This window comes from Triticum urartu, chromosome 2, assembly GCF_003073215.2.
Source record: "Triticum urartu cultivar G1812 chromosome 2, Tu2.1, whole genome shotgun sequence".
Classification (NCBI taxonomy): domain Eukaryota; kingdom Viridiplantae; phylum Streptophyta; class Magnoliopsida; order Poales; family Poaceae; genus Triticum; species Triticum urartu.
In genome coordinates, this window is record NC_053023.1 from 624,634,349 (window position 1) to 624,649,509 (window position 15,161).

Sequence of the window (15,161 nt, forward strand, 5' to 3'; positions counted from 1 at the left end):
ACCAAAAAACTAGCCCACACTAGAGGAGCTTATTTGGGTTAGTTCTCCTGGGCCCACTAGAAAAAATAGTAAAAAAAAAGTCACCCCTTTCATCCAAACAGGGTCCAAATTAGTTAAATGATTGAAAACGGATATTTATTGTTAATCTAACCCTACCATCCAAACAGCTCTTTGGTTAAAGTTAGCTTAGGATTAGTTTAGGGTATCCAAACATGCCGTTGATGAGGTTGCATTTGAGCACGGAGCAGATACTCCAGTCCGTAAACGCTGCAGGATCGCGCCTTTCCCAGGAAATCTTGCGGTCGATTCTGCTAGTACTAGTACTACTGCAGCCAGGCGCATGCACCCATCGGGAAGCGAGACGGTTCACCACACACGCGGGCACGCGCGCAGCCGCATTTACTTCATCTCGGGAATTCCAACGGCCCATCGCAACTTAAACACGCTCAGCGGCCTAGGATTATATGCTCCGTTACTGCCACTCACTCCTGCTTAGGAAGGGAGTAGGAGGGGAGCAGAGTAGAGCGCGGGCGCCATGGGTGACAAGGACGAGGATCTCCACAGCGAACTGGACAAGATGGAGGCATTGCTTAGCTACTGGTCTGCGGTGACGAACGATGACCGTAAGCTCAGCAAGTTCGATCTTGGCTGCCTGGAGAGTATGATATTCTCTTGGTCCATCGAGGATATCTTCAACAGGGACCTCCTCAGGCAGAAGGTGACGCCTGATCTTTGCCTTATGCCTTTTTTTCTTTGTTTATAAGCTGCACGCGCATGTACTCAGTTTGCTAGTTTTGGGGTTTGATCTCCTATTCTTGCAGACCAATCCATCTTTTTGAAGGCTTGAAAGTAGCCCGTCGTGGTTGTTGATTTAATAACCAGTTTTAGATTTGGCACATGGTAGTACTCCCTCCATTTCACAATGTAGTGAGTTCGGGCTTCCCGAGATCTTCTGCCGTACTCGGTCTCGTTGGTTAAATATATGGTCAAACTTAGATTTCAGGAAATGCGGATGCACTATATTGTGAAATGGATGGAGTAGGTGATATGCACACATTTTTCTGTCCTTTCTGGTGGCTACTAGTTATGAAAGAACATTACATTACAGTACTCTTTACAAGAAGTGAGAAACTATTTCCCCCCTAAAAAAACTATTTTGTACCACAGAAGACCAACACGACGGTAAAATAATCTCAGGGGCAGAAGCTTGATCGGCTCAAATTTGAGTGTCATGGAGTTTTTTTTGTTTTTGAGCATTTTGAGTTTTTTTTAGCACATTTGGAGCATTTTGATTGTCATGGAGTGGTCGGGTAATCCCACTAAATCGAAACTCGCTAGCTGTTGGCGAGGCCCATCCCCAATCTAGACTCTCTAGCAGGCTCGGCCGAAGCCCGTTCCATACCCCTCTTGTCCCCCGTTCTTCTTATGTGGCTCCCTCGCGCCCCGCCAGCCATCAGGAAGGAGGTGCATCGAGCTCCTCAAATGACGGCCGCGCTGCTACCCTGCCAGTGCCCGCTCAAGGCTGAACCGCCGCACGTTGACCGCTGGCCGCTGCCTTCGCTCGCCGTATCCAAGTAGTATATCCGTCTTTTTTTCCCTGAATCTCCCATCTCTGGTTGTTTTTCATTTGGAATAATTAACCAAAAAACGGAGGAGCGCAGATGAAAAATATAACACTATCTACATCTCTAGGCCTGACGCTTAATCAGTCCCCTCTTTTAATACGGGTAGTGCTGACCTTGCATATGATTGGTGCTCGCTGCTTTGCCAAGCAGAATGCCCTGCTTGAACTGAATCGCACCCTTTTCCTTTTTTCCCCTTGTGTAGGTGGCTGAAGAAACCACCAATGGGTGTACAACACAGATTAGAAGGGAATATGCTATTTGTGCCCTTAACGTGTTTGATCATTTTCCCTGAGAAAACCCTGTGTTTGATCATTTTAGTAGGCTTGAGTATTTGTTCTTGTATTACCACGGTGTTGAATTCTCATTTCTTATCGCAAATATGTTTTTGATTCCACTGTGGTTATGGCCAAGTATAGATTCAACAGTTTGTATCTTTTGTTATCAACTGCCTACTGCATTGTTCTTCCCACATTGACCATTGACTGCTTAAGCTTAACTTCAAACCAGAATTAACAAAATATCATTGCAGGCTTACTTGGTGGTTTCTTCCCGTCGTTACAGGCTTACTTGGGTTCATTTGCCTGTCCTCTGATTGAAGAAGTACATACTGATGTATTTTCCTCATTAGATGGTTATGCCCAGGCAAACTTGACAATGCGAAATCAATACTTGGTTTCGAGGTTTCAGAGCCATCAACGGATAAGAAGTCGAGGGAGACGTATGATCCCAAAGAGGGAGACATAATAGTCGTGTCCTCTCGAAAACCAAAGCATGTGTCTGACTTGACGCAAAATAAGGAATCATACGTTCTAGGTTCAGTTCTGAAATCTGGAGAAGAAGATGGAGATATCCCACCCAATTGTTGTATTATTCGGTTTTCGTCAACCATTCCTGTTGAAGCAGACCCAGAAACAAAAGTACCTAAGGGGCAATTATTTGCTGTACTTCTCATAAATATGACTACATACAACCGTATTTGGAAGTGCCTCCGTATGGAAGTAAATGATACTAATCATGAGGAACATTGGAACAAATGGAGCAGCACCGGCATTGTTGATCTCGTGTGGCAGTATAAGCCAAGGGTATGTCACCTTTTACATGCAAAAATAACTTGGGCCCTTTCTTATGCCTTATCATGCCTTGTACTTCCTTCGTTCCTAAATATAAGTCTTTTTAGAGATTTCAATAGGAACTACATACGGATCAAAACGAGTGAATCTACACTCTAAAATATGTCTATATACGTCCGTATGTAGTCTCTATTGAAATCTCTAGAAAGACTTATATTTAGAAACGGGGGGAGTAGAAGTTAGTACTTGGTAGTTGGTACACGGACATACATGCACTATTAATGATTGTCTCTTAAGCTGGGGGCAACCTGCTGCCTCATTTCAAAATCATCTCTACATTTGAGTTACTTTTGATAATGTTGTCAGCACGGTGAATCTGTTGGTAACATTAAACATATCTTACTGCATGCGGGATGAGACTGGTTGATGTATTCATCGTCTTTTACTTGCACTATTTATCTACATGCTCGAGTTAATTGATTTACTTGCTAATTTTCCCCATGAAGGTTGTTGAAGATGGAAGCTTATCCTCCTCTCATAGACCAATTGATGGCCTTGGCCTTGAGAAATTCAACCTCAATGATTCACAGTTGGATGCAGTAGCAGATTGTGTCTCAGCAGTGGATAATGGCTCGTTCGCTTAAACTAATATGGGTCCCCCCTGGAACAGGCAAAACAAAAACCATCAGCACTATCTTGTGGGCAATGCTCATGAAGGGCTTAAAGACACTTACATGTGCACCTACGAATACTGCTGTACTGGAAGTCGCATCTCGAATTGTCAGGCTTGTTGGGGAGTCAGATGGCAACATATGCTTCCTGAATGACATTATCCTTTTTGGTAACAAAGAGAAGATGAAAATTGATAATTTTCATGATCTTTCCAGTGTATTCCTTGACTCTCGTGCTGAGTGGTTGTTGCCATGTTTCATGCCTAGAACAGGCTGGAGGCATTGCTTGTGCTCACTGATAGATCTTCTCGAGAATTCTGTGAGCAAGTACAGATCTCACATTGAAGATATTCTTGAAAAAATGGCCAGAGAAAACGAGAGCCCTAAGCAGGATAGTGAGAAACCTTGTTGTGTTTTGGCATCAGAGCCTCCTGCAGCAGAGCAAGAAAAGAATCCACGTTATCCTTTACATTCCAGTCTCAAGTCCAAAGATCATCTTACTGTACCTCTCCCGGTGTTCCGGAAGCCAGTACAGAACATGCCTGAAGAAGGGGAAAAAGAATACCACAAGGGGGGATGGTGTGATTCTGAAGCACTGAAGGAAGCACTCCGAGTACTGCCTTTCAAAGGTTATTTGAAAGATAGTTTCAACAAACTCTCGGGGGATTTGTGCGATTGCATTGAGACACTGTACCATGATCATCCAAGAAATTCAGAAACAAGACGCAGTTTTCAGTGTATGCTAGAAGTGGTTGAGTTGATCAAAATTCTTCCTGCTTTAATAAACTGTGACAAGGATAATAGTGATATATGGTCTGATGAACTTCTTGAGAGAAAGATACAAGATGGTGGTGACCCTACTTTGTGGCGTGAGGAGCTCACCTGTGTGCAGACTAACACATGCAATAAATCTAAGTTCAGGTTGGCCAGATCCCTGTGTGTGCAAGAACTAAGATATCTTGTTGATAACCTGGACCTTCCAAATTGTTACAGCATAAAAGAAATTCAATTCTACCTGTTGCAAAGAGTGAAATGCATTCTCTGTACAGTTTCCAGCTCATTCAGGTTGTACAATGTGCCCATGGACAATTCTCCTTCAGATATATGCTGGTTGGTCAAGAAGTCTGAAAAGTTGACTCTTGACTTGCTGATTGTCGATGAGGCTGCACAGCTTAAAGAGTGTGAAACCTTAATTCCTTTGCAGCTGCCAGGCATAAGGCAGGCTGTTTTTATCGGAGACGAATATCAGTTACCTGCTCTGGTGAAAAGCAAAGTAAGCTATATATGTTGACTATTCTCTGCTTTCATTTATTTATTTCTTTTGAAAGTGATGTATTTTGACATGTAATGTGATTATGTAGATATCTGACAATGCTAAATTTGGGCGAAGTGTTTTTGAGAGGTTAAGTATGCTGGGTTATTGTAAGCACCTTCTCAATGTGCAATACAGGATGCATCCAAAAATAAGCAAGTTTCCAGTTGTTACATTTTATGATGGCAAGATATCTGATGGTCCCAATGTCACTACTAAGAGCTATGAGAAGAGGTTTTTAGCAAGCAAAATCTTTGGGTCATACTCATTCATAAATGTAGATGGAGGACATGAAACAACTGAGAAGCACGGGCATGGCTGGAAAAACACAATTGAAGCTGCTGCAGTTTCGAGGATAGTGCAGAGGTTGTTCAAAGGTAACCAACAGTATTCAGTCGTGGTACTCTATTTTTTGTAAAGAACCTCCATTGATAAATATATGAGGTTGTGTTTTGGTTTGTCACATAGCGAAAGTCATGAAAGCAAGAGATTATTTGAGGGAAATGACAGTGTTACCCATGGTATTAATGTGCTGCGAATAAGAGAGATAAGTCTATGAATTTGCAGTCATAAATGTTGTGCGAGGGGGGAAGAGAAATGTGCGCTAAAGAGAGAAAATGTTGGTACAATATTTTTGAGAGGAAGGACAAATAATTAGTATGCTGTTCTGTGATGTACGTACACACAATCTGAGCCACTAGTAGCTTGTCCTTGGTTCACTGCTTGTATAATAGTTCTTTTCCCTCAATTGCAGAGTCATTCTCTACAGGAATCAAAATCTCCGTTGGTGTTGTGTCCCCATATAATGGTCAAGTTAGAGAAATCTCTGAGAAACTTGGGAAATCCTACGATAGGTACGACGGTTTCTCGGTGAAAGTGAAATCTGTGGATGGTTTCCAAGGTGCGGAGGAAGATATCATTATCATATCAACAGTGAGGAGCAATAAAGCTGGTTCTGTTGGATTTCTCACAAACATGCAGCGGACCAATGTGGCTCTCACGAGAGCTAAGTAAGTTTTTTGGTAGCTCGATTCCAGGGTATCTGCAAAAATGATTTTAAATTATATACTCCTTGTGGTCTTCCAAATTTAACTTGGACAGTTAATTCTTCTATAATACGGTGCTAAATATGAATCCACCAGTATCACTTTTATGCCACAAAACTTCCATATAGTTGGAATTACTGTTGGTTTAAAGCTACATAGTTTGAATGATATTCAAAGGCTCTTTATTGCCATCAGGAGTAACTTATTTGTTGTTGATCTTGCCAGGCACTGTTTATGGATAGTAGGAAATGGGACGACTTTATCCAACAGCAAGTCTGTTTGGCAGAAGATAGTCAAAGATGCGCAAGACCGGGATTGCTATTTTGATGCCGATGAGGACAAAGATTTGTCAAATGCAGTATTCAAGGCTGTCATCGAGCTCGACGATGCTGATAATCTAGTGGAAAAAATGGACTCGCTTGATATAGGCAAGCCAAGGTCTCAGGTATAACCAAAAGCCTTTCTGAAAATAGCTCATCATACGGACATGTCATATAAAAGCGCTGACAAATACGGTTGCTGGCAAGTGTGAGCTAACGTTTTTCATGTTTTATATGCAGAAATCAAGGTCCAAATACCGTTCATGAGATGTCAGGAGCCCCGAAATAGTACGGGTTGTTGTTTGTGTCACCTGGGCTTTGCTGAAGAAACTTCCACCTGCGTTGGTATGGCATGGCTGCTGTCGTGAGATGCCGTATATTTTGTTGAACCTATGTAGCTTGATGCACGTTTGATCGCTGAAGCTCAGTTGCATTCTGCTAAGAGCCTAAGACTGATAGAACTTTTATCCTGGACAAGACGTTGTTAATTACAGTACTGTAGGAGTATCATGCAGCTGGAATGTGGCACGAAACAGCTTATTATCTCTTTCTCGCTTTTGAACTGCCGAAACAGCTTCTCACCATATATTCAGTGGTTCAGACTTTATTCATCACACACGACACGTGCACTTCATTATTTTGGGGTAAGCTATATATAGAGCGGGTCGCCGGAGTGCACCACGGGCGCGGTCACGCGCGCTCAGCAGTCGATGTGGATGCTGCGCCAGCCGAAGTCGCCGCAGGCCTGGGTGTCCTCGAACACCTGGTACGGCGTGCCGGCGCAGCCGTGCTCGCTGTAGAGCGTCGCCGTCTCGCCGCGGAAGTTGAACTCGTGGCCGCCGTGGAAGTGGACGGGGCTGCACCCGCAGGTCCCCGCGCTCGACATGCGCCCCGTGCACGCGGGCCCGTCCCACGACGAGAAGTAGCTCCTCGGCCCCGTCCCGTCCGTCGCCGCCACGGTGATCGCGGCCACGGCCAGAATGGCGACGGCCATCGCCGCGGCAATCATCTTTGCGGCCATGATAACAGTGCTAAGGGTAGAAATGGCGATACCTTTTTCCTTCTTTTCGTATCGCACGGCATCATGCGTGTTCGGTTCTTGGTTTTATAGGTGAAGCCAAAAGGGAAGGTGGTCGAGTTCCTAGGGCTTGACGGTTTATTGTGTTGTGATTTTTCATTGTGTCTGTCGATCTAGAGAGCTTACATCGTTGCGTACGTGTCTGTGTAGTTCTCTGTTTACCTTTCCTGTTGTCATCAACGAGTCAACGTATATAGGGCGATACTAATGTTACAAACTTGCAACAAGGCTTGGAAAAATACAACTGAAAATGAACAATCGTGCATACCTATCTATTGAAAAGAAATTCACGTGTGAACTAGCGTGATGGTTAGGAGGACAGTGATATCCTCAGTCCACCAGGGTTTAAGTCCTAGACTTGACATTAGTACTCGCATTATTTCTGTATTTATTTCAGGCTTTCGGTGATGTTTTTTCGGTGGGAGGAAATGTTCCCGTCGACTGCAAGGCGTCTGTGGTAACTTCATAAAATCTCAAAATGCTATGTCGGTCCAGTCTCTCGGATGTGCTCATAGGGGTAGAGTGTGCATGCATGTGCTCATATGGATGAATGTATGTGAGCGACTTTGACTGTACCGAATTAAAAAAATCCACGTCTTCTCTTTCAAAAGTATATTTTTGTTAAAAATGAAATAAATTACACTTTAGAACAAGAATAACACTGGGTCAATTATACAAAAATATTCTGAGAAAGACGAAGCATCACAATTATTGCATTCTTACTGCAATCTCTCCTGCTAGGTCATGTGGATCCCTCCACTGGGGAGGCAGGAGTCCTTAATTCATGATGTTGAGGGGGGACTCGATATAAAAAATCTAAATGAAATTTTACTGTTTATCTCTCAAGGTAAGAGTTTCGAAGTCTTGATCCCTTGACGCATTGAAGGCGTATCCCTCCACAAATAAAGGCCCCCTCACTCCTTAACCAGCTTAGTAAAGTTTCCATTAAGGTAATCATTTTATATTTTGTGTAAACCCTTTTGCTCTTCATTTTATATATCAACTGACTCAAACCCACATATGTAACTTATTTTCTACTCTTCTATCAATGAAAGGTACACAGACTTTGTGTATTCGTGAAAAAAACTCCTTTTGAGGGTTTCTGAAAGTGAAAACCAAACCATATGCAAGCTACCCTATGGAAATGAAGTGGTTTTGTATTGCCGTTTGTCTTTTTTAGTTTGAGTTATTATGATAAGGATCCTACATGAGAAGCCTCTTGGGTAGTTCTCTGGTAGGTTTTTGCACAACCATCGTAGACCAACCAGAGCCTATGGTCGTAGAGAAGTGTTCTCCTCGAGTGAAACTGCCTGGGAAAATGATAAAAAAGAACATCAGATATAATTGAGAATAAAGAGATCTATGAAAAGATATAAATGCCCTTAAGAAAGTTAACTAGAACTAATATTCAAAAAAAAGTTAACTAGAACTATGGTGAGTATTGAGTAGGAATTTCAGATCCCGTCGACCCAATATGGTGAGATCTCATGTGGGCTTTTTCACATGCATAATTGCATAACGAGGCAGGTCTTTTTTCATGCATGATTGCATGGTGAGGTGGCGTGTTTATAAACTGAGAAGAATATGTTTGTGGGAATCACTTGTTTTGTTATTTTTGCAAAAAAAACTTGCAATCTATTCATCAAACATCATGGCACTACAAAGAATACGAGAAATAATAAAATTACCTCCATGTCCACAGATCACCTAGCAATGACTACAAGCACTGGAGCGAGCCGAAGGCGCACCGTCGTCGTCATCGCCACTCCCTCACCGGAACCGGGAAAACCTTATTGTAGTAGATAGTCGGGAAGTTGTAGCGCTCAGACCCCAAAGGAACAACACACTAGAACAACAACCACCACGATGAAGAGAAGTGTAAATCGGAAGAATCCAATCCATCGACATATGAATGCAAACGAACGAAGGCTGGATCCATGCAGATTCACCAAAGACAAACATGGATCGAATCCCGTGAGATCCGCTAGAGAAGCACCTCCACACGCCCTCCGATGACGTGATGCGTCGCTAGGACGGGGACTAAGCGGGGAGAACCTTATTCCATCTTCAGGGAGTCGTCACTATTCCGCCTTCCTAAACAGGACATAGACCCTAAACAAACTAAAAAATCACCTAAAGACTAAGTATGAGCCCTTCCACCGGCAAGAGACGGGATCCACTGCACTTCCATGGCCCTACGGCCGCAGGAGACGAGGCAGATCGATGACAACACCTGTGGGAGACGACCAAACCCTAAATGCCTGAGGGTCTTTCTTTCTTTCTCAGGAAGAAAGAAAACACATGTATGTCTCACTTATTTTGTAATATGTCGAACTTATTTTTTAATATTGTATAGTAAGTATTATCGGAAGCACTATTACTAAAGCAATAGAGCTCAAACCAAATTATGTTTTTGCTATCTATGTAAAATCTTGCCTTTTGCTATCTACACAAGTTTAGATCGTATATGGTGGCTCGTTTATGGACGGAAATTCACTGGAGGTGCGGGGACACTCACCTGCCAAGTGTTGCTCGGACGCTTGTGTCTCTTGATTCGCGAAATAGTTGGATCTCGCACGAGTTCATAGTAAGATTTAAGTTTCAGTTGTTGAAACTTATGATTTTTCATCTAAAATTTGTGTCTTTCTCGCTCGCTCTTACTAAGTTTCATGGATAAAATTTTAAGAGATTTTTCTTGTCGGTTGTTGGCACAAAAAATTGTGAGTTTATCGGTTGCTCGTACTAAGTTTCAAGAATAGTTGAAACTTAACATTTATTTTTAAAATTTGTCAAAGCGTATTTAAAATGAATCTTATTTGAAAGCCCTTATTACGAGAAACACGAATATGAAGATAAAACTTAATTTGGACTTTTCATTCAAAAGATATAAAAAAATTAAAATTGGAAGCCAAAATAAAAGCACACCCAAGGGATATGCGTGCCGTGAGGCCTGCGTGCCACAATCCTCCCCATATTTACGGAAACTACTACAGAGAATTGAGTTTATTCTAACTTTATTTTTTCCATTATTTTTTCAACTTTTTCTTGTACTTTTTCGTTGTTTACAACTTGTATCAATTTTGGTTTAACTGTTATAAGTATATTCTTCTACTTTTATGAAGTTTTAATATGGTTTTATCTTCCATTTTCCCCAATTACAAAGTTCAAAAATTATGTTCCCGTACGGTTCTTTGTGCTGTCTCGGTTGCCGCTGTACTAGGAACCAATTTCAGTGAAGGCAATGGACTAAGTTTAGACGGTTTTGACAAACTAGGCGTCATTTTGTTTGATACTGGAGGTGATGGATTTGAATTTATTTATTTTCACTTCAAAGTAAGTCCGTTAACCTATGCAACATGGGCATACTTTTAAGAAAAACAAATCTATTCCTTTCCCTCCCGGCGGCTAGGGCGAAGCTTCGTTACCTCCAAGCTCTGCAGGCGAGCCCGTGGACTCGTCTCCCCTCTGCCTGCCGCTCTGGCGGCCGACGACAAGGCAGGGAGTCTCGGCGCCTCGGTTCAGCTTAGTAGTTTAGCTTAGGTCTTTTTTAGTCCACGCAGGTGCAACTCTTCAGCTTGAAGATGGTTTTCCAAGCTTAGATCCTTCCTGAGTCCGTTCGTTGGGATGGAGTCGATGAAGTTCCGGTGTAGATTCTCGCCGTCTTCTTGAAGTGATGAGGTTATGATTTCTCGACATGCACACAAGACGGTGAGCTTTGGTGTTATATGTTTCAGATCAATTCAAGGGTTCAACGGTGACTACTGTTGCTCTAGGGCGTTGGGCGTTGCACAAAGAATTTTTGAACGTTATCGACAAGGCCAGGCCAACTCTTGTAAAGAGCGGTGAGGAGCGATGACAACACGGCTTCGGCGACTCGCTCTGACGTTGGTGGTCGTTCGGTGGTTCAAAGACTTCTATATAGAAGTAATTTTTATTATATATGAGATACTTTATACTTCTCGTGAACTTTATAATCCATTGGGTTCATTTACGCAAAAGAAAAGAAAAAGGCATGGGCACACCTTTCCAAGCTCTTGAAACCGTGAAAAGAAAGTAAAGTTTAGATCATGATCCAAAATGTTCCCAACTGACGAGTCATCATGGAAATAAACAGAAGACGATCCACGATCCACATGAAAAAACAACAAACACGAAGCTGCTAGAACGAATCTAAGCGTGACACGTGCAACACTTTTACTCCCCTCCCACCAATCTGCCAATCAGGCCGTCCTTCCACGACAATCTCAAAAGCCGAATCCTCCCAACACGACGCCGTCGCCTCCGCCCCACCCTCCAAACCCGGCGCTTTCCACAACACTTCACATGGGCGCAAACGCCCGGCCTCGTCAGCCCAACGCTACGCCGACAGGCCACCACTCGCTCCACGTACCCCCCTCCACTACGTCCCGATCTCTTTTGCACCCGAACAGACTCCGAGTCTGGATCATGGTGCGTCAGAAATGAAAGCGCGCTCAAAAGCGAGGTCGACGGTGCCATGACGAGGCCCCTGCGCACATGCGGCGGGATCTGCAAGATTATCCAATTAGCTCCGTCGCCTTTTAGCTTGTGTATATAAGCGCCCTGTATGCTGTTCTTTAGGTTTATCTGCACACCGCTGAATGCTGATCGGCTGACATCGAGTTCTTGAGGATACACTGCTATTAGCTAACTAGAATACGATGGGTGATCTGCAGATCGTGCTGGCAGGGGGGACGATCGAGGCGCAGCACGTGGAGATGAAGGTGCCGCTCTACTCCTACGGCTGCGAGAAGAAGATCAAGAAGGCGCTGTCGAATCTGAAAGGTACGCATCATGTCATAGGACATTTCTACGGGAAACCGCCTGAGCAATGGGTACGTTAGGGCGGCCATGCATGAATGCTAAGCTTGCTGCTACTTGCAGGGATTCACTCGGTTCAGGTGGATTACCACCAGCAGAAGGTGACGGTGTGGGGGATCTGCAACCGGAACGACGTGCTGGCGGCCGTCCGGCGGAAGCGGCGAGCGGCGCGGTTCTGGGGCGCGGACCAGCCGGATCTGGGCGAGGACGCTAGGCAGGGGGACGCCTCCAAGCACTACCTTCGAGCGTTCGCCGCGTACAGGAGTAGGAAGTCGTGGAAGAAGCTCTTCCCCATGATCCGGCTGTAACAGCAGTAGGCCGCGAGTGCGATGTTTTGTCTCAGTGCCTGCTGGCTGCTGCATGCATGGCCGCGTGCGTGTTGCACTGCAGTAATGGCCGGGAGTTGCTGGTAGTTTGGTACAGTAGCGCATGATGTTACATATCGAATAAATGTGCTCTGTCCTTGCCTTTTGGAATCGGCAGATTGCTCGGTAATCTGTAGGTTGGCAAATCCTTGCGATGCTGGAACTTTTTTTTTAAGAAAAACTTTTAATCTATTCATCGTATCATGGCAGTATAAAGAACACATAAATGATAAAAACTACATACATGCTCTTAGACTACTTAGCAAAGGTTTTAAAATATTAAAAGTTTAAAACTGTATTCCGCATCGACGCATGGATTAATCAAATTAGTATACGTACAGATCTGCGAACTGAGAGTATCTCAGATGGTTAAGTTCATTGTGGTGGAACCAACCCACAGGGTTTGTCCTAGACACTGATGGTCGCATTTTTTTGAATTTATTTCAGTCCTATTGGTGATGTGCATTTAGTGAGAGGAGACGTTTCTGTCAACTACAAAGGCGTTCATGACCATTTCGCCAATCTCAAGATGTTGTGCCGGCTCAATATCTTGAAAGTGCTCATAAAGATAGGGTGCGCTTGCGTGCATGGGTTCATAGGGTTAAGTGTATGTGTGTTTAGGTGAGCATCTGCGTTTGTACTCTGTTAAAAAAAGGTACTCCCTCCTACAGGCACAACTCTGGATGGGCCAGATCAAGAAATTCCTCTAAAATTTCGTCCTCAGGCTCAAAGTTAGCTCTACTCTCCACTGAATTTTTGTTGGGCTGGGCGGGCCATAGCCTAGTTTGGCCCAGCTGTAGCTCTGCCACTGCTCCCTCCGTCCCATAATATAAAAATGAGCTTGAAAAACGTTTTTATATTATGGGACAAAGGAAGTACCTCAGATCTCACCGCCGATCATTTGATCAAGACATCAAGTTCATAAATCAATCGTTCATGGCCCGATCCTATTCTCTATGCACCACGAGGTATTGAAAACAATTGTGTAACCTTGACGCAAGCGGTCGAGCGCATGCACTATATGGGTCGGCCCATTTTGGTTTTTCACACACGGTTTTGAAAACGTTATATAACCTTCCTTGAACCCTTTTTTCTTTTTTTCCTTTTCTTTTTTATTTTCTTAAATTCATGTTTTCTTCTGCATATGTGACCCTTTTTCAAATCAGAAATTGTGTTTAAAAACTGCAATTGATTTTTCAAATTTGTGAATTTTTATGTGAGATTTTTTTAAAAATACTGAACAATTTATCAAATACGCAAATAATTTCCAAATTTATGATATATTTGGCAATACGTGAATAGATTTTGAAATATAGGAAATTTTCAAATTTATCAACTTTTTGAAATCCAAGAAACATTTCTAAATTTCGAAACATTTTTTGAAGTGCAAGAACATAGTTCAAAATCACGAACATTTTTTCAAATATGGGAACATTTTTTTCCAATTCATTAACTGTTTTCTTGAATATCTGGAAAAAATAAAAATACAGAAACTATTTGAAAATTCATGAACATATTTTGAAATCTGGGATCATTTTTTGAGTTCCTGAATATTTTTGTAATATAGGTACAAATTTCAAATTCATGAACATTTTAAATCCATTTTTTTTCAAATTCATGGTCATTTTTTAAATCGGTACATTTTTTAATATAGGTACAAATTTCAAATTCATGAACATTTTAAATCCATTTTTTTCAAATTCATGGTCATTTTTTAAATCGGTACATTTTTTAAATGCATGAACATTTTTTGAAATAAGATAGCAATTTTAAAATTCAGGAGCATTTTGAAATCTTAGAACCATTTTAGAAAATTTTGAACACTTTTTGGATTTCGAAGCATTCTTTGAAATCCAAATATTTCTCAAATTTATGATATTTCTTTAAATCTGGAACACTTTCTCGAATTTATAAAAAAATTAAGAACATCTTTCAAGTTAAAAAACCAAAAAGAGGAAGAAAACAGTGGCACCCGCCCGACCAGCACATGGCATGTGTGTTTGTGACCATCCCGGTTTAGGTGGTCGGCTGAAGCATACGGGAGACCATCATTTGCCTTAAGTGCCGTTAGAGTGCATTTTGCGACTTGGCGCACGCCGCGCCCCCTCCGCTCCGGGCTGACACATTTACTTTTTTTTTTCCTGTTTTAAACCCCAAAACAGTGTGCACAATGTGATTTGAACCGCGCTCCTCCCGGTTTAGTATCGAACACAATAACCAGATGGGTCACCAGACCTGTTGTGCGAGTTTCCTTTTCTTATTTCTTAAAATGCAACGGTGGAAAAACACAGTTGTTTCCTGTTTTTTCTCTTCCTTTTTCTTTTTGTATTTTTACTTTCTTAAATGCGTGAACATTTACAAATTCTTGCTTTTTTAAAAAATTGATGAACTTTTTTTCCAAATCCATGAAGTTTTCATTTTTGTGATTTTTTCCCAGAGTGATGAATTTCTTTTCAAAATCGATGAACTTTTTTCAAGTTTGTTAATTTTTCTTCAAAATGATTAACTCTTTCTCAAAATCAATGAAAAAATTCCAATTTTGTGGACTCTATTTTTTGGACCTTTTTCCATTTTATGAACTTTTTCAAATTTGTAATGCTTTTTCAAAACTTGCAAACTTTTTCTCAAATGGGTGAACTTTTTTATAAAACCTGTAAGCCTTTTCTTATTTCACAATTTTTTTCAAAGTATTTTCTAGCAGATTAACAACATGAAAAATAAAAAAACACTAGCGAACGGCCAGGAGAGCGAAGCGAGTGGCACATCACCTGCAGCGAGCAAAGGGCAAGGAGCGAATTCGCGTTGCTGGTCCGCGACCCGCTTGGGAATGCGTGA

The 15,161-nt window shown here is 42.2% G+C and overlaps 2 protein-coding genes across 2 annotated transcripts; both read left to right on the forward strand.

Annotated features, from left to right (window-relative positions):
- Nucleotides 1-535: 535 nt before the first annotated feature.
- On the forward strand, nt 536-6,311 carry LOC125537556. Its single transcript, XM_048700874.1, has 8 exons — nt 536-718; nt 2,609-2,707; nt 3,202-3,329; nt 3,481-4,639; nt 4,728-5,055; nt 5,433-5,688; nt 5,950-6,169; nt 6,285-6,311. The coding sequence occupies exons 1-8, from the start codon at nt 536-538 to the stop codon at nt 6,309-6,311; spliced, it is 2,400 nt and encodes a 799-aa protein (XP_048556831.1).
- Nucleotides 6,312-11,620: 5,309 nt separating this feature from the next.
- Nucleotides 11,621-12,437, forward strand: LOC125533806 (heavy metal-associated isoprenylated plant protein 28). The gene is made up of 2 exons (XM_048697152.1): nt 11,621-11,925; nt 12,025-12,437. The coding sequence occupies exons 1-2, from the start codon at nt 11,802-11,804 to the stop codon at nt 12,267-12,269; spliced, it is 369 nt and encodes a 122-aa protein (XP_048553109.1). The 5' UTR covers nt 11,621-11,801; the 3' UTR covers nt 12,270-12,437.
- Nucleotides 12,438-15,161: the final 2,724 nt, after the last annotated feature.

What these genes read in the sequence shown, in the direction of transcription:
- LOC125533806 (XM_048697152.1), top strand. Translation starts at nt 11,802, where the DNA reads ATGGGTGATCTGCAGATCGTGCTGGCAGGGGGGACGATCGAGGCGCAG. An exon ending in GGCGCTGTCGAATCTGAAAG is followed by an intron (nt 11,926 to 12,024) that starts GTACGCATCATG and finishes TGCTACTTGCAG; the next exon opens with GGATTCACTCGGTTCAGGTG.
- LOC125537556 (XM_048700874.1), top strand. Translation starts at nt 536, where the DNA reads ATGGGTGACAAGGACGAGGATCTCCACAGCGAACTGGACAAGATGGAG. An exon ending in TCAGCAGTGGATAATGGCTC is followed by an intron (nt 3,330 to 3,480) that starts GTTCGCTTAAAC and finishes TCGAATTGTCAG; the next exon opens with GCTTGTTGGGGAGTCAGATG. An exon ending in CTGCTCTGGTGAAAAGCAAA is followed by an intron (nt 4,640 to 4,727) that starts GTAAGCTATATA and finishes GTGATTATGTAG; the next exon opens with ATATCTGACAATGCTAAATT.